General features: G+C 38.5%; 1 protein-coding gene across 4 annotated transcripts in view; it reads right to left on the reverse strand.

The window, feature by feature from the left end:
• PDCD6IP (programmed cell death 6 interacting protein) overlaps window positions 1-22,121 on the reverse strand; it is a 32,608-nt gene extending 10,487 nt beyond the window's left edge. The window contains exons 1-9 of one of the 4 annotated variants that reach the window (XM_052793432.1): window positions 21,744-22,121; window positions 15,585-15,639; window positions 13,722-13,791; window positions 10,637-10,764; window positions 9,879-10,032; window positions 6,619-6,719; window positions 3,953-4,069; window positions 1,301-1,523; window positions 413-536 (exon numbers count right to left, since the gene is read on the reverse strand). In XM_052793432.1, the coding sequence (XP_052649392.1) occupies window positions 413-536; window positions 1,301-1,523; window positions 3,953-4,069; window positions 6,619-6,719; window positions 9,879-10,032; window positions 10,637-10,764; window positions 13,722-13,791; window positions 15,585-15,639; window positions 21,744-21,949 (1,178 nt within the window). In that variant the 5' untranslated portion in view covers window positions 21,950-22,121. Of the gene's footprint in view, window positions 1-412; window positions 537-1,300; window positions 1,524-3,952; window positions 4,085-6,618; window positions 6,720-9,878; window positions 10,033-10,636; window positions 10,765-13,721; window positions 13,792-15,584; window positions 15,640-21,743 lie in introns of all 4 variants that reach the window. The other 3 variants (XM_052793417.1, XM_052793424.1, XM_052793409.1) reach the window with 3 other exon arrangements.
• Between the last annotated feature and the right edge of the window lie 293 nt (window positions 22,122-22,414).

The raw sequence follows: 22,414 nt of genomic DNA on the forward strand, positions 1-22,414 counted from the left end.
ATTCCTATCTTTCAGGTTGATATAAATTGTTTTATTATTATTTATTTTAAACAACATTATTTTTGGAGACAAAATATCATGTATTGAGTCACAATCAAGCCAACCATTGGAATGTGAAAATCCTTCTAGATTAATGGAACTGGAAGTTTTTCTGAGCAGTGTCAGACTCCTAAAAAATGAGGAAAGATTGAAGAAAATTAAATACTATTTGTTCTTAATATGCTTTCAGTCTTAACATCTGCAGAAAAGTAGTTCTAAATACCCCTGCTATGGCTTAAGTTTGCCAGCCTACCATACAGTAATAAAAAACCGCTGCTGTTATCTGGATGTTATCTGCAGGCTGCAAGGCAACCAGTGTTTATAGGCTGTTCCATAACTCCTCTTGATAAATTTAAGCAGCAGCCATACTCACCCATTTGCCAGATTTGTGGCTTCTCTCATCTGGGCTATTAACCTGTTTACTAGATCTGCCTTTCTCTGGTTATAAACACTCACAGATTGCTGAACTTGCAATGGAACCATCTTCTCAAACAGGTCTGCAATTAAAGTAGTATAAATTACTCAAGTTGCACTGTGAAGATAAAAGGACACAAACATCTTCACAGTTCTTTTGTACAGGTTGTACTACAGAGACTGATCTAAACAGTTTAAGCTACTCTCCCCCACTCCCCAAGATGTCTTAAAAAAAAACAAAACAAAACAAACCAACTCTATTTCTACAGGTCTTTAGATTAGATTTCAGTTTTTAAGACTGAAATTAATTTAGAAATAATTTAAAGGCATTATATTTGAAACAATTGTAGGATTACAAATCAGATTTTCCTTACAGCTTCATTTCTAATTCTGCTTTTTTAAAGGAAGAAAATGAGAAAGGGAAGAGAGGATCACTTTTCAGAACTCCCCTGTACAGCCAACAAACTGAAATTTTCCAGCTTTATGGAAGGTCAGCAACTAGGTTAGTTAAAATTGTACAATTTGTTACTTTTCCCTTCTATTAGTGTTCTTTCTGAAATTAAAAAGGTTGGTTTAATATAGAAAATACAGTTGCTGAGAAAATCTGAGAAAATCTTTAAGAGAAGAGCACACTGCAGATAATGATTTTCAACCTGTGGTTTATTCTTCCAGTACTTTTTATCATCAAGTAGTAGAACAACAAACAAGAGGGCAAATAGCACTTTCAAAAACACTGCTGTATACTTAATACAATTCAAAAGGAAATGTTTACTTTTTAATGGTACAAATGAACTTCGGTGGCCATGTGTTTAACAATTACCCCGTGTGCTCCACACACTTTGCTTACCAGTGAATTTCTGGCTGAGGGGAACAACAACTGGAGTAGACTTCACAAGACTGGCTTTTCCAATGGACTCCAAATCTTTCAGGTCAGGAACCCGGTCATGGTAAATGAAGTCATTGTCTTTTTTAGCAGCTGTAAGTGCTCGGTTGATCTTGTCAGCCAGATCTTTAACATTTATATATTCATCATAACGAGATGCCACTGTTTTCACCAAGTCTGCTGCATGCTAAAAGAAATAAAATTACAGTTAAAATAATAACTTTTCTTTCTTTCTCCATTTCATACATACTTAGGAAAACAGATGAGCTTCCCAGTTAGCCAAGCGACTACTGCCAACGCATATGATCAATATTATCTCCTTTAAGAAAATATTCTCCCCTCTGACATATCAAAAAGGAAAAAGGAGATTTTACTCAGTAAAATAGTTCACTGGAGGAAAAAAAAAACCCCAACAAAAAAAACCAACACACACACACAAAACACACCAGTAACCAAGTTAACATTTCACAATAGCTTCACTATTACTCCCCAAAATCCCCCCAAAATGCCACCATGTCATCTTCATGTTGTTTCATGAAACCCACAGCTTGCTTTTCCAGGTACTGCAAATTGTTTCTCAAACCTTGCTCACATTCATGAAGGAAGAGGCCAGAGTCCTGCTTTTCACATCTGCCACTAACACCCATCTAACCTTGAGCTCAGAAGCTACAGAAATTATGCTGGAATCCTACTGCAAATTAAAATAAAATACAAGGTCTGCTGTCTCTTCACTTCTGTCTGCTCAAGCCTGGATGCAACCCTGAGGTAGCCGGTTTTCCTACATCGAATTTACTGCAGGACAGATGCAAGAAAAAACATTGTCCTTTGATTTTATCTGTTCAATTCTTATCACAGTGTGTTGTGAAAGTGTAAAAACAAAGTACTCAGCAGCAATGTCAGTCAAGGTTTACATAAATTCACAACAATTCAAAAACTCAAACTTCTTGGAATAGTGATGTGGAACCTGAGCTACATTAGAAGTGAAGTATATTTGAAATTTTTTGCCATACATCACACAACAGTGGTTCTGGTTTGATACAATACTACAGTCTAACTAGCATTTGCCAAAAACAGAAAATGAGAGGAGAAGAAACTGCGGTGTGCGCATATACTTTAATTTGGAAGAATTTATCTCCCCTCCCATTTAATCCATCTTTGTTCTAGCTTTTAAAAAGGGAAATAAAAAGAGAATATTAATTTATAGTAACTGCATCTTTCAAAAACTTAAAAGGGATACTAAGCCTATAATTTAGATTAATGATGGAAGCAGTATTTTAATAAATACAGAGAACAGAATTTAAGTTTCAGGATTTAAGTTGCATTTTACTAAATGTATTTAATAAGACACAGGATTTTAACTTCTGACTGCATGCTGTTCATGAAGCAGTGCCAAAATAAGTAATAATAAGAGTAGTTCCCCTCAGGCTTCACTAAAAAAACAAACAAAAAAAACCCCAAAACAAACAAAAAAACCCCAAACAAACAAAAAACCCAACAACACAAAAAAGCCCAACCCACCAAAACTTTAACTACTCATAACTACTCAATGTGGAGGGATACTTCCTGTAACACAACGTGATGAAAAATCACGGACACAAGCTAATTTACTATACAACTTAAAAATGATAGTAAATTTGATGTAGCCAGACCTGTCAAGGGTGAGCACTTAAAAAAAAAAAAAGACATTAATATTCTATTACAGTACAGTCCTAGAAAAGGAGTTCTGCTGGGCAGATTTGAAACTCAAGAATAAACAACAGATACACCATCTATCACCTAGTAATGTAATCATAATATAACAACTTGCTATTAGAAATTCATACAGGCACTTGATTGTCATGCAAGCACACAAAAAAGAGTTTCAAGCTCCACCACACTCCAAGTCAATAAATGCATAATGGTAACTTTCAAAATGTCACCGTGATAGTCTTATATAAGTCCCTCAACTCTCCTGCGTATCTATGAAGAGATATTGCACATGGATCCTACAAAGTCAGTTGAAACGGCACTTCCCCCCCCCCCCCCCCAAAGGACCAGGGGACTTCAAGAAAGTAGTTATTTTTAGCCATTTTTTCCCTACCTTTACTTAAAACATGTGAAGACCTTACTTATTACAACATCTATATCTGAGTCCCTCTAGAAACCAGATATAGAGGCAAAAATCTATAACGACTAAAAATACAACTGTTTGTTCATTTTTCAAAAATTATTCGGATTTAAATCAGGATTGCGGGAGGCTATAGACCACACAGAATTTTAATGTTCTGGGGTTTTGTGTTTTGTTTTGTTTTTTTAACATTACTTAGGAAAATTTATTAACAAATCTGTTACATTAGCTACACTGAGATAAGAAGCCTATGCAAACGTAAAGATACAGATTTAACATGTCAAGCAGTATCAAACTGCCCCCAAATCATTAAAATACATCTTTATAAAAGCTACAGAGATACCTCTCATCTTTGCAGCTGCTAATAATTTGATTCATGTGATAAACATGCTCTGTAATTTTTTAATACTTTTCATTCTTAGTTATGTGAATTTTAGAACTCTGAGCTAGCTTTTCAGGATTTAAAGTTTTCCCATATTCTTCAGAGAATAAAAAAAAAAGTTACCCACCTGCAACCTCCCAATTTCTTCACCAAATTTCTTCTGCTGTTTTGCCAGGATAGATTGATGATATTCTGCATTGGCCTGCATAATGCAGTGCTTTGCAGCCAGAACGGGAAACACCTCCTGGAAATAAAAATACTGACCAGGGGAAAGTCCAACCACATTAACCACCACAGACAACAAGGGATGCAGGAAGAAAAAGGAAGAAGAAAAGGAAATTAGAATCACCCAATTAATGGTTTAGATAGGTTAAAACATTAGAGGTAAATGTCAGAGACCACGTGACTTTGCATGGATTGCATCCAGTCTTGCGTTTTTCAATCTGTTGTTGCAAAATTCTTAGTGTCCATTATTTTAGATGAACTACAATTTAAATTCAAGCCATGAAGTCACAACATTTACTTCAGATTAGAAATGCATGCATATATTAGAAAGGATAGTTGCAAGAACACACCCAAATGCCCCCAAGACAAAGCCAAGACAGTGTTCTCAAAAGAAGGAGAAGGGGGGAAGACAGGCCCTTTTTTTTTTTTTTTTTTTTTAATTTAACAAAGCAATTACACTTAAAACAGCAGCAGGCCTATCAAGAAAGTAACTCTAAAATTACAAATACAAAGAACAAATAAAGACGACCAACAACTATTGACATGGAAAGCAATTTAAAAGATTTAAAAGTCATTTTTAGGCTTTTATATAAAAGCATTTATCTTTGCAGGAGTACCAACCAAGACATGAAGAAAACATTGTGCTGCAGCCCATAGTATAGGCATAGGTCAAGGATTTGGCCTTACTATTTTATTTCTTAAATCAAGGAGCACTGGAAAACCAGAGTGATGTTTTAAAGACCTCAGTATATAAACACCTGCTTCTTCACATTTGTGCAAACTTGCTGCTCCCCCCGAGATTTAAAAAAAAAAAAAAAAAAAAAAAAGGAGGGTAAATTTGGAAGAAAAAGCTGTCTGGAAGGCCTTGCAACTGGAGTCTGATGCATCAAGTCAACCTCTATTTCACAGTCCTAAACATGTAACTGTTCTCAGAGCTGGCATTGAACTCACAGAACCAGCAAACCTTATTACATTTTTTCAGATAATCAATTGACAGATTACTGTGCAACTGGAACAGGGAACAGATCTATGGCTTAGAAAGGTCCACAACAATGAAAGACAAAGCAATGGCTTTATTCTATCTCATTGTCTCTCAGCAATCAATCATAAATGTAATACCTAAGTGAGAAATTGGCCCAATCTGTAAAATGCCACAGAAAGCATGAGAGAAAATATGTGCATACATAAAAGGCTCTATCAAGTTGCAGCCAAGCAAGATATCAAATTAACTTCAAAAAACTTTTTTTTTTTCTTCCAAAAATAGGTACAAAAAGTCACTGACTGGCCTACTAAGGCATTTGTGTAATTCATTGCTTAAGAATAAAAATGCATGCTTTTACTTTAATACAATAGCCCTTACCCATACAGTTCCTACCATTATCAAGATTCTATTCTGCATTAGACACCGGGGGGGTGGGAGGAAAAAAAAAAAAAATTACCAGATTCTACACCACCACCCCCACCCCCCCCCCCCCCCCCGAGAGAATAAAAGTGCCTTTAACAAATACTTTGGCAATTATTTGACTAAGGTTGCATATTAAGTTACAGGACCAGACATCAACCACTTCCATTTATCACTGGTAAAAATCTTTTTAGTAAGTTTTCCAGTGTGTTTTTAGTAAATCTAGTATATTTCACATTTTATTTTTAACAAGACAGACCACTGCAAGCTGGAATAGTTATTTTAGAGTTTTGAAACTATTAACAAAGGAAAAATAACTGCAAATTAGCAACAAGGAATGCTTCCCAGGGACATTCACAGAAAAAGCACTATGGAAGACTATCTCCTATTTAGCTAGATAAAATTTCAGGAGTCCAACAATACCAAAAGTAAATCTTACCCAACTTCTACGTTTGTAACACCGCACAAAAGGTTTTCTACTATTTTATGATTTGAACATAATTGATAGATTTGATACACTGAAAACCTGCTCATTTTTAAGTACTTGTTATACAATGTATATTCAAAGAGCATGAAAAAAGATCCTTCTGCAACTTCCAAAACCAACAGCACTCAAATCAACAGTCAAGACTAAACTGAGATAGTTTACAAGCATCAAGATTGTTTTGGGTGGAGGAAGAGAAGGCAGGCAGAAAGACAGAGGATACCTACTGACATCCAGCCATGTTTTTCATTAACAAGTAAGTGAACAGTACCACTCTATTCATGCTGTCAACATGAGAACAAGTTTCACATGAAAACATTGAGACCAGAAGCCAATTAAGCCCCATTAGAAAGTGTTAGTTTGAAAAATAGATTTAGTTAGGCATTAAGAAGGCCACCCTAAGTGCTATCATAAACATTTCAAGTTCACTTTAAATGAAATGTGTTGCAAGTAAACACACTTCACCTAATAAGATTTTACTTATTTTAAAAAACCATGCTATCTTTTGCCTCCTAGATTCTTCACTGTTTTTCAAATTGCAGGTTCATTTCCCTTAAATGTAGCAATTCATCAACTTTTCTTGAGGATACATTTTAAGTGTATTTCATCAAGTACATTGTAAACAATAACAGTTATTCACAATAACAGCAGATCCCAGATTATTTCCATGAGAGTTACTAACCTTGGGCAAAGTATCTTTATATTGACATTGTTTGTAAGCATCACCATAGTAATCTGCAGCTTGATTAGCTAGTTTAGCTATGATACCATCTTTCATTTTATCTGGGGGGAAGGGGAGAAAAAACAAAGAACAGTTATGATTATCACCAGGTTTTACAAGCAAACAGGTAAATTACTTCATCTTCAAACAGCAACAAGTGCATTCTAAGCGTATAGCTTTCCATTATAGCTCAAAGGTGGGATCTCATTCTTCTCTCCTGACATCCAACAGCAGTTTCCAGATTTTCTACTTCAATCATGACACTGAAGGTTCAGTCAGTTGTACAAGAAATCTTTTGGCAGCTGCTGGCATTTATGCAGGATTAAGAGTGATGCTCTACCTTGGACCAATGGCAAGCTGCCAATAAAAGCTGCAGTCCCACTCTAACTCTGTCAGCTTGTTCCCAGCCCTTCCCTTGTGCCAGCACAAGCATTTGTGCAGCCATAGTCAATGAATTTAGCTGAAATATAGTTAGCAAAAAATAGTTAATTTTCAGCAGGATCTGTTCTCTAACGCAGCTCCACATCAGGACTCTCAAAAATTTGCAGAAGTGCAGCAGAAGAGAAAGGACTGGTCCTTTACTTGGCAATCCACACCAGTTAGCTTTCAGTGAGTATAGAAACACCATTCCTAGACATAAATAACCACAGCTCCTCCAAGTCATATCCACTACTTCATATCAGAGCCACATGTGCCTAGCAGTGGCAGTATTCCCTGCCTCACATCCTCACCCTGCTCCTGAAGCCAAAACTGTTAAAATAGGAACATGCTGCATCTATCCTTATCTCCTTTTATAATCAGCTCTGCCCTGCACTAGCAATTCAGCCTTTCATGAGAGGGCAAGCAATCAATGCAAACATTGTCCATCCACTCTAAATAGCTGCCCTTACAAACAAGTATACTCTGATTCAGGTGATTTTTATGTACTGTCAGATTGATGAGCATGAAGGGGGGTATGGGGAGATTAGGAAGTCTGCAGAGTATGCTTAATTGCCAAAATTAAATCAAAAGAATTCCCAAGTAGTCTGCTCATTCCAGCATATTTACACATCTACCTACAACACTTCAGGCATGAGCTATGATGTAATATATTTACCTTCTATGAGGTAAATGCATTTAAGGTATGCCAGAAAGATCTTTTCACTGTGGAACAGGATTTAGATGATGAAAGGATCTTATGAGATCTAGCAACTTACTTCTCTGCTAGAATGTTTCTGTCCAGTGCACTAAATATTTAATAAAACCAAAACAATGAAAATCTAAATAGTCTGTCCTTCTAGCCCCACCTAGTGTGTGGTAGTTGCATCTTCCTTCATAGAGCCTGAGCTCTTAAGAAAAGAAAAAAATATTGGCATATTAACTACAAAGGAAATGTTAGAGACTCATCTGTCCATGCAGATAGCTCAGAAGAGATCTTTCACCTCAGAAGCTTTAGTTTTTACTCACATATCTTTAAAATATTGCAAGCCTTGAGATCAAATGGTGAACACATGCAGACCTGAAGACACTTAAAGAAAACATTAAGAAAGGCTCAGAAATTAAAGAATTGATCTGTAGTTACGCAGTGGAGTTAGATTTAACTGACCAATCTGGGTTTTGCCAAACACTTCCGCTTTCTTTCAACTTGTCAATGAACTCAGTTCTATCAGAAATAACATTATCAGCTGGTAAGCTGCTAAATAGCCTGTTTCACATGAGACAAAAACCAGAAGATTGCAAGTAAGGTAAATAGAAATGCAGCAAGAAACTCAATTTGAGTTTTCAGATCAAACTTTGAAGCATTTCCACTTGAAAAATAGGTCTCTGAACTTAATCATGTTGTCAAACATGATTCTTCACAAAATGCCTTTCCTGCCAGGAAAAAGAACCTCCCTACTTCTGACAAAATCTACAGCCTCCATAGTCAGATGATTATCAACCTTACTGTCCTTCTAACACTGGCAGACTTGTGGTCTTGGGAGTAGCCACAAAATCTTCAGTTCATGGGGCACATGTGGGTTTTGGATCAGCTTTGCTTTATCTTTTTCACATTTTGAATAATAAGAAATCAAGAAGGTGACAGAAAGATCTACTTCCCATGCAAAATGAGGTAAGCATCTGCTGCTGCTCTGAAGGAAAGTCTCAGGCATTTGTCACACAAATTTAATTCAAAGCAATGTCCAAATAGCCAGAGACTAAAATACTGCTACCAGCATGATAAAGAACATAAACACAATTTATCAGTTGGCTGAAGGACAATAGTTTCTCACTGAAATTCTCCTAAAGGCAGGAAGGCTACAATAATTTTCAGGGATTTTCCCTGTGAAGAGAAGAAACATTCCAGTTAAGATAACCCCTGTCTTCCTCCATTGTATTCCAAACAACATGGGGAGAGAGAGGAGTTGGTGGGCAATCACGTGACCTCTATGTCCATAGTTCTACTTTTAGATATCTGCAATTTCTAGATGCACAACTTCTTGTAAATACAGAGAGAAGAGCAGAATAGCAATGAGTAAGGGATCTGGTACCAAAGACAGTACTGTTTCACAGGAAAATTCTTTGAAGCATGTGTTCTTTAATAGTTGTATTAAAATGTGCAGCCTCTGAATCAGTATTTCACAATCAGCCTTTAACTGTTAGGGACATAATTCTTTGTTCCACCTGCAGAATTTCACATTGAGATAAACAGGGCATTGTCAAAGTTAGACTGGGTCAAACAGTTCCTCTCTTAAAAATAGGAGCAATCAAACAGAATTTGTTTCCCCTAAACTCTTAGGAAATGTCCTTTGTTTCCTAGCACAGTCAGATCTTTCTTCCCGAATTCTCATTAAATCATTCCCCAAACAGAGGAGGAGGAGTAGTGGTAAAACCCCTATGCACCATTTCTAGTACTCTCAGTTCTTTTAGAGAATGCCTTTTGTTCTCAAGGGGGAAAAGGAAAAAATATAAACCAGCAAAATCTTTGTAAAGATGAAGACTAATGGTTTTGGACATAAAAAGAAACGAAAGGCAAATGGGACAGCTACACTGTCAGGTGAACCTTAGACAAATTTTTAAGTGGCATCTGTAGTTTGTGTTTAATGACCTGCAAAGCTGGGGGGGCGGGGGCGGAGAATCGGTAAAGGCAAAAATAAAAACTTCTGAAAGGCCCTTTACAAGCTCTTATTAACTTAAAATACTTCTAAGTTTTTGTGGAAGTTGTAATGAGCACATAAATATACAAGCCAAAAATTAAGATTTACCTCTTGTAGCTTTCAAAAAAAAGACTTCTTGGGCTTGAGCCAACATAATAAGACTGAGAGTTCCAACTGTATCTGGAGAGATGTCAACTGTAGGTTCTCGATTCAAGGATGACAAAACTGTGTCTTTAATGTGTTGGAAAGCACCACTCGCAAACTAAGTAAAACAAAACAATGTATCATCATTCATGTTTCCAAACAGATTTTTTTCTCTTACAAATATAATACATACAACAATTTAAAAAAAGAAGGGGGGCTTTTTTGGTATATAGTCTCCCATTTATTGTTTAGCCACTAAAAAAGATTCCTTGTTACTTCTTGTTCTTGAAGCCACTTACACCGAGACATTTATCAAGACAGACTGTAAGTAACAGTATATTGGCTACACCTAACGGCATAAGAACATGGAAATTTTAATGCATTCCACAAAAAAGAAAGAGATTATTACTGTATAACTTGTTAAAACTAAAATTTATACTAGCTAAAATTATTAAATCTTAAGCTGAAGGTTATTAGTTACCAACACACTTGGGGGAAGGGGTATGGGAAACTGGAATTAAATCCTTCAAAGCTGGTAAATAAATGTGAGCCAAGACCAGGTACTTCGCCAACCAACCTTTGCAATTAAGAGGGGGAAAATATGTATATATATATATATATTTATGTATGTGTATATATAGCTTTAAAATTGAAAGATACTTATTTGATGTTCTAGGATTAATAATTCTGAATTCCTAAGCATAAGCAGGGAGCCTCTGTACCTGATAGTGCTTCGCTGCAGCTTTTAGACCTTCATCATTATCCAGATTCTGTTCTGCTGCAATCTGGCTTGCCAATGCTCCACAGTTGAACAAAACACAGGTCTTCTCATACCCCAAACTTGCCAGAGCTGCAATCAAGACAGACAGTTACCCATACTGTTAAGAAAATAAATTTCAGTACTCTAGCATCCTACAGATGAGGCCAACACTACTAATTCCTGTACGTAAAGAGATCAACAGTTTCCAGCCAAAAAAAAAAAAGAAACCACCAATCATACTGAACTTTCAAAGTCAAAGTCATCTTCATTCAAAAGGCTTTACATAGTCTAATTTAGTACTTCCACAAAGCATTTCCACGTGATGAACTACAGAAAGCGGCATAAAGCATAAAAGCTGTAGTATGAAAATCTACACAATACACAAAATAATTTGAAAGTCTTTCTAACTAGAGCGCAGCTTTTTGGCTCCTGAAGATACAGAAACACACGAATTACTGAAGGATAATCTGAAATAAGAACTTCCATACATTAATCGCTTTGCAATAACTGCCCAATTACAGGCTCTTACTGTATCTTGAATGCAAGATTAACCACTCTTCTCTCATTGAGGCCAAAGATTTTTTACATGCTCTGTCTTACTATCTATTGAAATGCAAGGAACTTTTTGCCTCTCAAAGCTATTGTTTCAGACTGAAAATGCTGACAAATATCTTGGTTGTACATGTACTGAAACAGCTAAGGATTTACTTAATTAAAACTTGTGCTCACTAGACAGCAGAGTAGCCTGTCCAGACTCAACTCCTGTAATACTTCACAGTCCCAGAGGATGGAGCCCACACTTATGGAATCAGTAACACCTGAACAGGAACCATTTTGAATCTATTAGTTGCTTTCAGAAGGTTATTGGCCATATGCAAGTGCTGGAAAATCTAAAGACTGCAGATATTAGTTTCCTACTACTGTTAAAAAGTGTCTAGACACTGCTCTTGGAGAATACAGAAAACTCAACTAGTGAATTTTCAATTTCAGAAAGCCAGGTACAACTTCTAAGATATCCTTAAAATACGAAAGTACTAAAGAGGCATATTTGTTTCATTTGACCAACATCCAGCCTCCTTATACAGCTATATATTTATCTAACCTATCTCTGAAGTTTCTACGTTCACGCTCCCTGACCTGCACTAATTTTTCAGACAAGCAGCCATAAATCTGACATGCCATTTTTCCCATTTTTTTTTCCTTGAGAGAAAAGTGAGTTACACAATCACTGTCTTTCATCAATAGTCATTTATCTAGATCATCTCTTCTGTAGTTTATTTTCCAGATTTTTTCTAAAAATAAGATCTTGCACAACTTACACATCATTCAAAAGACTTAAACACAAAAAAAGAAAGAAAATATGGCTTTAAAGTTTCTGAAGTGCAAAATTATTTTAGATGCAGAATTACTTTATACTCTGGACTGCATCTCAAGTGTGATTTACTACAGTGAGAACAGCCGCTTAGCAATATAGATTTTCCTCAGACTCATCTGTTTATAGCTCTACCTATTAACTTAAGCCAACATATTTCAGATTACATGCCATGCTGTGAACTGGGTCACTTTTCAAGCAGCCACAGTATCTGTCAGCTACCCCTGTGATACAGGCTTGGGATTCAGGGGAAGATGGGAAGAAAAGAGTTTGTCACCACAGCAAGAGCCAGAACTCTCAAGTCACACCCCTGTGTCTTGGCCCCATGGAAGTCAAAGGAGTTTTACATTGAATTTCCATCTGGAGACAGGATTGCCTCCTCTTAGATGTCAACAGAAATTCTTCTCCCTCAGTACATGGAAATTTTGCTTTACACTGAGAAACCCCACTGCTAATTCTGATCTGAAATAAAGAGATACACACACACACTATAGTTAATCTGGAGAGCAGCATCTGGATAAACTGCGATACAGCACTGTAAAGATATATACTAAAAGACTGCTTTTGTTATTTTCTTTGCACTAGGATCTGCTTTAAAGTTTCAAAATAAAATTTATTCCATTGCTTGTTAACTGAGTGTTACTCACATCTCAGTTAAGAATTTCTTTGATATTTCACATGGACTGTCGCATAAATCTCTAGCCACCTGCCTCACAGATTTAGACTAGTATATAATTAACCTGCAGACAAGCAAGCTTTCTCAAGCTGCTGTAACACCACATTTGTTCAAATTGTCAGGATAATCATTAACATTATGATTACCAATTCTTTTTCCTCACAACTATTATAAATCTCTGGTGATTCACAAACTATGTTTAAATCATAATTAAATATTCTAAACTTTGCTATGAAACAGGTTCAATCATCATGAAATGCTAGCCCCAAAGAAGACAGAACCAACCAAATTCTGAGAAAAAACACAGTATCTTCAGGAAGGTCTCCACTGATCCAGAAGGACTTCTTAGAAAATAAAGCAAGGAAAGGTGTGCACCACCTGCTTACACATGGGAATGCGGTGTATTGTTACACATGTAGTTCACACAAGCACAGCTTTAGCAGGTGTATTCAGAACATGGAAAACTGCAATGACTTTCAGTAGTTGCTAATGGAGAGCTACTTAAGGACAGAGAAACTTTAAAACACCTAAAAAAAAGAGTAAGTACTCTAACATTTTTTCAGGCTTTGTCTGAAGCTTAAAAATTGCAATGGTCATCTCGCAATGCTAGTCATGATGAATACTTAGGTATAAATAGAAACACTAAAGAATGATGACACATGACTGAACAGCTCCTCACTTAACTCAAAAGGATTTAGTCTTAGTTTCTCTATTGGCAAGTGTTCCAAATCCATTTAATGATCCTGAATTTGCAGTGCAGAATTCTCCCTGTTTGTGCCTCTGGAAAACTAATATTAAACCTCAATTTTATAGAAATTCTTTGCCTGGGACCCATTTATTCTTTTCCAATGTTGAAGTGATTAATCTGTTACCAATACAGTTGAACTCATTTGAAAGCTATGTTGAGAATACTAGAAAGACTATTAACAATTCAGCTATATAAAAATATTTCCAAAATCTAGTATCATTAATACTTGCACTTTCGGTACATTCACATACCCAATTTGGCAGATCCTCCAAAAAGTGATCCTTTATCAAAAGCATCTTTCCATGTAAATGTTACACAGACCTGAAAGTTGTGAAAAAGAAAGATCTTTATCTCTGAAATTAAATATGAACTCTTCAGAAAATATCCCAAATTCACATATTTATCCTTTTATATTCTAATCGCATAAAACATTTAATTCACTTGTAACATTACAAACATCCTGGAAGTTTCAGGAAATCATTAAATGTTATTTAAAAAAAAAAAATCTATTCTCCTTTTTTTCCTTCCTGTTAGTTTGCTCGAAACATTTCAAGCAGACAAGACAGAAATTCTCAAAATAATCTTTTAGCTCTGCTCATATTCTGAGGGACAAATAAATTTATTTCCAAACCAAGATATTCCTCTCCCAAGAAGTCTGACAGTCTGGTACAGTCACAGTTAAAGGAAACCACCCAATCAAGCAGTTTCCACTGTTCCAAATTACTAGCATATTTGGAACTGTTTTGTAATACCAAAATTCAATCACTTTGAGTGAAACCAATAGCAGCATTACGAGCAAATGCGTTCAGGGAAGAGAATGCGGGTAAAAACCACTGTGTTTTATATTCCACTTCCAGCATATATTTCACAGACAATGCAAATACTTCACAGAATCTGCTCTGAAGTTCCACAATTTGATTCCTTACTCAGCTGATCAAACTAGTTGTAGGCAACTGGTATAAAACCAGAAAAGATAGCAAAATTCCTCGTTTTAAAGTGGTTGGGGAGAATAACTTCAGAAAGAACACAGTACTGCTTGATAATGTATTTTCCTCTAGCAGCAACTCTAGTTCAGGAAGTTCTGGTCCCCAGCTGTTCATTGCTGCTTTCACTGACTACTTCTTCTCTTTGATGGAACAGTTTACAGATCTGCAGAACTTGCTCTTAAAGTTTTTCAGTATTCCATGTCTCGGCGTTTGCAGATGCCCATAGTAAAACATTTGCACACTAAAAACCGAAGTGCAATTCTTGGCTACAAGTGAATGCAGCTACATGCAAAACTCAAATCAGTTTGAACTGTATTAAAACTATCCCCTCACTTGTAACCTGTAAGTCTGAAAGAAACTTTTTCTTTTAATCATAACATTACCATTTAAATATGACTCGATCAGGAAAGAAATGTAAATTCTGTCCTATTTGTAAACACATCCAAAGAAAACCTACATCTTTTTCCACCAAAATACAGGAGCCTAAAGATGTGTTCCAGTCTCCACCTGAGGAAGACTTCAATAGGCAGGAGTTAAGCTGAATTTCTTCTCAGAGACAGGATTCTAAAGAAATATGGTAGGAAAAAAACCCCAAAACTTAATGAACACGATATCTATATAAAAATTATGCCACTTGTAGATGCAGAGGCAGGAATTAAGTGGTAAGCTCTTAAGGGGCTTAATTCTGTTAGCTGTTGTGAATGAAACATCTGTTCTACTTCAAAACACAAATATCATATTCCATCCGTTACTGAAGGTTTTCCCATAGAAATTATGTTTTTAAAAGCCTTTAGAACATAGTATGAAATAAACTTCCTGGAAAAAGGAGAGTTAAAGAGGAATCAGCCCAACACAACTCTTTCTGACCTACACCACAGTGACCACTAGCCAAAGTCAAAACATTTCTGATCTGTAAAACAAAGGCAATTATGGCCACTAGAGGTGAAGTTTCAGTATAGACTATACATGATCACCGACTAGAAAATAAACAGAGATTAGGAAAATAAGGCTCGAAGAGATTAAATGATTTGCCCAAGAGAAGTACTGTTTAGTGGATTAGATACAGGCTTGGAAGTCATACATCATAGGTGCCATGATTCAGTTTAATGGTTTGATAAGTCATCTTACCTGATTTTCAGAGAATGGAAACTTTGGTTCAATTGAACACAGCTGATCATAGTATCTACAAAAAAAAAAAAAAGAGAGAAATAGCTATTAGATAAAATCAAATTAAGAGTTTTGTTTCTTACACTGGCATGTAAGGAAAAGGGTGCAAATATCCCACACACAAATAAATTGTGAAGCTCATTCATAACTATGAAAGATTTGCAGGACAGACAGAAATTCTGCCTAAAGGGATTTTCTTAGCAGAGGAACAAGTTCAATAGGAGGCAGCCTTCCACAGATAATGTGGAAACCCTGTCTCAATCAGAAGTAGAAGAGTATCACAGATAAAGCTGACCCATTCCACTTTCTGATGGAGGGTGGATTAGAAAAAAATGTCATGCAAAGGAGACCCTGTATACATACATACAGGAAGACAAAGAGAACATCAGACATTAAGTCATGCTGCAAAAGTAAATTAAGTACAGCACTTAACATAATATTAACAAGCTACACTGCTCTCTCTTGATCTGAACGTTATATCCCGCTCCCCTACAATTTCTGACTCATCTGTTTAAACTTCAATGTCTTTGAAATTGATGCCATTTGCCTTGCACAATATCAACTGGAGAGCCTAATCCTTGATAAAATTCTTTAATTGTAAGCTTAGTTTTCAGTAAGAGTATGTTGTACCAGTCACAGTGAATTAAAATCAAAAGTTTCTCTGTGCCAATATTTTGTCTACTCACAGTGGAAGATGTTTAGCAAAGAATGCCAGAAAGATAATACAGCAAATATAGCATAGTCCCTCACACAGTCTATCCAGGCAACAGTTAAGCAATTCAAAGTTCTCCAGAGTTGTACCCTACACCTGCACCACTTGTTAAACATGACAGGCTGGATGCAGAATAGAAAACCTTTAAACTGCTAACTGCTGAGAACACGTAACACGTGAAGCCTGTTTCCTATACTCTTCCTGTAGCCCTTGCCATAGGGGCATACACCCAACATTATATGGGTCAAATTCTTTTTTTTAAGAATTTATATTCTCAATATACAAAACACCTTGTAGTAATGAGTTTCATAATCTGTGAAACAGGGTTAACATCGTTCCTGTTTCCTTACATTACATTATTAAATATTAATCACTATTGATCTAGACTTGAAGCAGATGTACAAGGCTTATATTCTGCAGGCAATAAGTACTTGTTTAAAAATTCAATAAGCATTTTTAAAAGTCATATACAATAATAAAAATGTAGTGTTAGCATATTCTTCAGTGAATTATATCTGCCAATGTATATAATACTAGATGTTTCTGACTTCAACTGAGCCACTGCAATTTAAGACACAATATATACTAAGCCATATCAAAAGCTACAATAATCTGCAACAGTAACCCAGGAGGACTTCCACTAGTAATGGAGTTGAAAGAAATTGCTCCTAAGGTTAAAAAAAAAAAAAAAAGGTCTGCAGATATTTACTGTGACAGCAGTTTAATCAAGATTACTTTTTGACAACTTACTAAGAATGTGAAAGGAATAGTTAAAAAAAAAAAACAAAAACAAACCTAGCACTGAAGATCACTGCAACTGATATATTTAAATGCACTTTCTTCATTGTAGTATCACAAAGAAAACGAGACTTTCCATGCTGTCTCCTCCTGCCTCAATTTGTTAACCAAAAGCCACCACTAAAGCCGAGTAGCCTTCCCACATTCCACGATTACCCTGTCCTCATCTGCCATGAGGGTAGAGTCAAGAAGCACAGCTCGTTAAATGTCCTTCTGAAGTCGGGCACGCCTAAGCATTGGGTGTTTGCAAACAGACTATTCTTTGTATGTCAACAGAACCACAAAGAAAAAGAAAATAAGCCGAGAAGGTGTATGTTCCTCCCAAATATGCACATTGCCGCATATAACATCAACGAATACCAAGAACACAAGGCTTTTTATTTGGTTGGTTTTAAACAAGTTCAGAACTTATGTTACTATTTTCTTTACTATTTTAAGCATGTGATGTCATTTCTTTTTATTTAAGAACTTGAAATTCTACTCAAGATTTAAGAGCTCTTTAAAACTCTGCAGACCAAAAAAAAGTAAAATCATTTACTTTTGTTTAGCAGTAGCTAAACATGTATAAATATAATGGTATATATAACTAAACATACACCAAAATGGTAAACAGAGACTTAACCACATAATAGCATAAAGCTAGCAGTACAGAGACAGAAAATAAATATCAAAGGGAAGTCCACATCTGATGCACAAGTGGATGAGGGTAAACATAAAGGTGTTATTTAAAACAAAATTTACAGTAACCTAACTATCAAGACACAAAGAACAGAAGTCCCCATGCAACACAGATGAGCGTTGTGTGTTTGGCTGTGCCAGAGTGATGAACGACAGAAAACCATGCAAACATACCAACTGCCCCAGTTCCAACTACAGCAATGAAAGGGAGAGCAGATGTCAGCAAGACTGATCTAGCTCTCACAGTACAGCAATCTTTCACCAAAACACGCATTACACACTCCTAAATGCTAGTAAAAATGAGTTACAGTAGTCAAATGAGTTGGAAGTCAAGGTTTAAGTTACAATTTAATTAAATTATATGTATTGCATTAAGAACCTCAAATCCAGTTCCTCCTTCAAAGAATCATAAAGAAAAATCTCCTTCAAAAGTACATAAAAGAGACCAAGATCTGTCTTCACTCTTCTACATAAGAACTGGAGTCCTGAACTCACAGCTGGAAACCAGAACTTCAACTTTCAGCCCTCAGAGAATTTGACCATTCAAAATAAAACCATGCACACACACCCTCTTTTTTTTTTTTTTTTTTTTTTTTTTTTTTTTAAGAACTGCAAGAGTTGTTAGCAAAATTAAACCAATTAAGCTCACACCACCATGCCATCCCTCCAGAAAACGGAAATCAAGTCCAGGCTATCTTTAACATTACAAGAGGAAGCGAGGAACCCCTTGAAGCTATAATTATACTCAGAAGAAAAAAAAGAAAGAAAAAAAACCACTAAATCAAATCTGCTATGACAGAATTTAAGGGGAAACATCTGTACTCACCTATGTCATCTTCAGAACACTCAAGATTCTCACAAAACAAAGAAAGCTTGGAAGCAGGCTGAGGTCCTTCCAAGTTACACTGTGCCCCTCAAATACTTCTCCAAGAGAAGCATTTGCATTCATCAGTCTAACAGCATGCCACGTGCCTTCAAAGCTTTACTGGTCAGTGTTTGCCTAGGAAATGGGGCTGCACCCGAGTTCATTTATTCCATTAAAAAAAAAAAAAAATCTGCAGTAACTACTCAGCAAAACAAGGCTTCTAAAGATTACAAAACCGTGGGCAAATCGTAGATTACTTAGAGAAGATTAAGCCCTCATTTCTTAACAGTTAAATGGTCTACAGTGCACTACTAGGTATTATGGTCTATAAAAAGCCACAACGAAGTCAATGTATGCAAAGGGTATCCACATTGTAATTAGCTCTTCCAGCCTTGCTTCACTAACAAACCAGTTTTAAACTCCAACCTTAACGAACATCTTGCTAAAGTTGTTACTTAAACATAAGATTGAGTACAACTCTTCAACAGCAACAGGAAAATACTGGAAGTTGGAGAGGTAAGGGAATTTTCAGAGGAAATAAAAGGCACTCAGGGGCTTGTGCTCTTTCAATCGTAAGTTCAGCTGGACACTTCAAACTTCTGGGTGTGCAGACATTCTGACTTTTTAAAGTAACTGTGCCTTACAGAGTATTAACAGAATATATGTCAGAATATTCTTACAGAATAAGAACAGAATTATTTTCCAGCAACTGTAATGAATATAACTGCTCAGACAGGGACAAACCACACATAATTTGTTAGAGATAAGGGAAAACATACATCTGATTGTTTTATTTTCTCTAGTTCACAGTTAATTCAGACCTTCATCTTATCTCACTTCCACTGTACAGGGAACAAATATTCTCAAACGATACACTTAAAGCAGGTGTTTTATGAGAGGAGCTTCTGTGGGGCAGGGATATCACTTCGTGCTCACACATAAGGTGGCATGGGTGCAGAGCCACATTCAACACCTCCTGACCACTGCAACAGCACCCAGGCCAGCTGAAGTCATCTCCTGATCACTGATCAGCAGCAGAGAGAACAGATCACTGCATATGGAATTGACTCAAAAGGAAAACTGGTGATTATGCAATTGCAAGTAGTTTCCCTTCAGTACTCAGTGAGAAGACCTGTGGTGAAGTTGCATACTATGGCTTGAATTAATTTAATGACCTGCTGGCACTAAAAGAGGGAGGTCCCACTCAGCCCCTTGGCTTCCAGCAGCACTACTTTTATCCTCTTTTGCACCAGCTCTCATGTTCATCTGACCTTCCACTGAACTCATTCAAGTTGCTCACCTGTCAGAAAGCCACATACACCTTTTGCCTTCCAGAAATGGTGTAAGAGCAGGACCAGAACTGAAGAGAGAGCTGCCTTCTTTTGGCGGTGTAGAGCTGTTAGGTAGGGTGAAGTCATGTGATGTGGCTGGGCCAAACAGGTTTGTCATTAGTTTCTATCTGAAATCCCTGACTGGCACCATCAGAAAAGGAAGCTCAATTCCAGCGTTCAGGGGAAGATAATAATACACCTTTCAATTTGCCTAGCAGAGTCCCTCTTTCAGTTCATAGATGCTTGTTATTTCCCTGACCTTCAAAAGGCATACACAGTAGTACCTTCAAAAGCACACACAGTAATCAACTGGAATAGAACAGGAAACTACAAAGATACTGTAAAACATGATCAGTAGTCATAGCTTTTATAGCCCAAACACCCAGTGAAGGGTTGATAAGCTCAAAAAACATCAGTAACTCATTTTACAAGTCTTGCCTCCTTCTTAATAAGTCACTTGTTTATCTTCCATTCCTCTTCATTTTTTTAAGTTTATAAATAAGAAATTCTAGTCAACATCAAATATATTTATACTTGTTCATGATATAACAGAAATGTGTCATGCCTACAAGCATCACTTCTCCCTATCCTAGAAAATCCCTCTATCTTTTTTCCTTCTTTAAAAAAAGAAAACAACTTCCTGCCCCTATGTAAAAACTCATATTCTGGTACTGCAAATCTTTGATCCCAGCTTTGCAAATAGAAGTGTGTACTTAGTATTAATCTAGTGAATGAATCGCAGCTCCCTCAGTGAGCAGATGGGCTACAAATAAATGGGCTCAAAATATTTCCAACATAGAGAAACAGAGCAACATGATTACCACAGTAAGTCAATACTGCAATCCATAAATGTTCTAAAGAGACAAGAAAGAGCGAGTGCTTTTGTAGATGATGGAGCAGTTAGTCCTAAAGCAGGCTTTAGACAGTTTACCAGGCAGAAGGTGCAGATTAATCTTTTGTTCATCTAACCGATGGTAACTCAAGCACAACTGAGTCGCCAGTAAACTTTCTGACAGCAAACTAAGCATGTTAAGCAGAATATAAGGATGTGACTTTGCAAATACGTTAAGAAGCTGCTAAACACAGAAAACAAAAGGAAAACATGACAATAAAAAAAACCAAAACCAAAACCGAAAAGAAAGCTGTCAGCTGTAACAACAAAACGTAACACTGAAACAAAAGACACGCCTGCTCTCTTCTGAGAGGCGAAATAGTCTGGCGTTTCTACCTAGACCCAACCGCGACTGGCACGTTACGAACACTCGGAAAGGGAAGTTGATCGGGACATGACCACCCCCCCCGCCCGCCTGCGGCACCGCCGGACCCACGACACCCCACGAGGCCCAACACCCGAGCCGCGCGGTGGCGGTGAGGGGGAGGGCAAGACACCCCAGGATGCTGCAAGACACCCCAGCGCCGGAGCAGGCCCGCGGCGGGGGGGCGGGCACGCCACCGGCAGACCGCCGGAACCGGCCCGGCAACCCCGGCCGCCCCCTCCCGCCCCGCCCACACCTGGGCCCGCCCGCACCTGGTTCCGGCTCCGCCGCGCCCCGGGCCTGCGCCCAGAGCTGCCGCAGGGCCCTTCAGCCGCGCTGAGCACCGGGGGAGGGGGGGAGGGGCGCGGCCGCCCCGCCGGAAGCGGGAGGAGAGGAGAGGGATGGCGGAAGGGGGGGGGTGGGGCTCGGCGCGGCGGGCCGCTGAGGGGCCTGTGGCGGCGCGGCGCGGCCCGGCCCTACCTGAGGAGGGTCTCGAGCGCGCTCTCGTGCTTGTCGAGCGGGCGGCCGAGCGCGCTCTTGCGCAGCTTGCTGAGCTCCTCGGCGGCGCGGCAGTGCTCGGCCTGGGCGTCGCCGCCCGGGTAGCTCTGCTGAATGAACTTGCACAGGGGTTTGGCCAAGTCCACCTCCGAGGCCTTCTTCAGCTGCACCGAGATAAAGTTCGTCATGGCCGCCGCGCGGGAGGAGGACGAGGAGGAGGTGGGGGGGGAGGGGAGGCGGGCAGCCGCCGCCGCCGTCACCGCAGCTTCGCGCTCCTTCGCCTCTCCGAGCGGCCCCGGCCCGCCGCCCGTCGGCCTCGCGCTTCCGGGATCGTCGCGCGCTCCCAACGCAGCGCTGTCACGCCCGCTGCCCCCGCCCCCTCGCGTCCTCTCGCGCAGCCGTTGCCTCGGGGAGGCGCCGTTGCGGGCCTGAGGGGAGTCCCCGCCCCCACCGCCGGCTGCCGGAGGGGAGGCGGGCACAGAGCTCCTCAAATAACACCCCCCACCACCAGCCGCCCGCGTGTCGGAGGGTCGGCGCGGGTGGGTGCTGGAGGGGGGGGCCGTTGGGAGCCCGGGGCAGGCAGAGAGCCCGCGTGCTGCCTGTGGAGAAGGGCCGTTTAGCGAAAGACGTGACCGCGGCGCTCAGCTGTGGTA

Source organism: Harpia harpyja, chromosome 1 (genome assembly GCF_026419915.1).
Source record: "Harpia harpyja isolate bHarHar1 chromosome 1, bHarHar1 primary haplotype, whole genome shotgun sequence".
NCBI lineage: Eukaryota > Metazoa > Chordata > Aves > Accipitriformes > Accipitridae > Harpia > Harpia harpyja.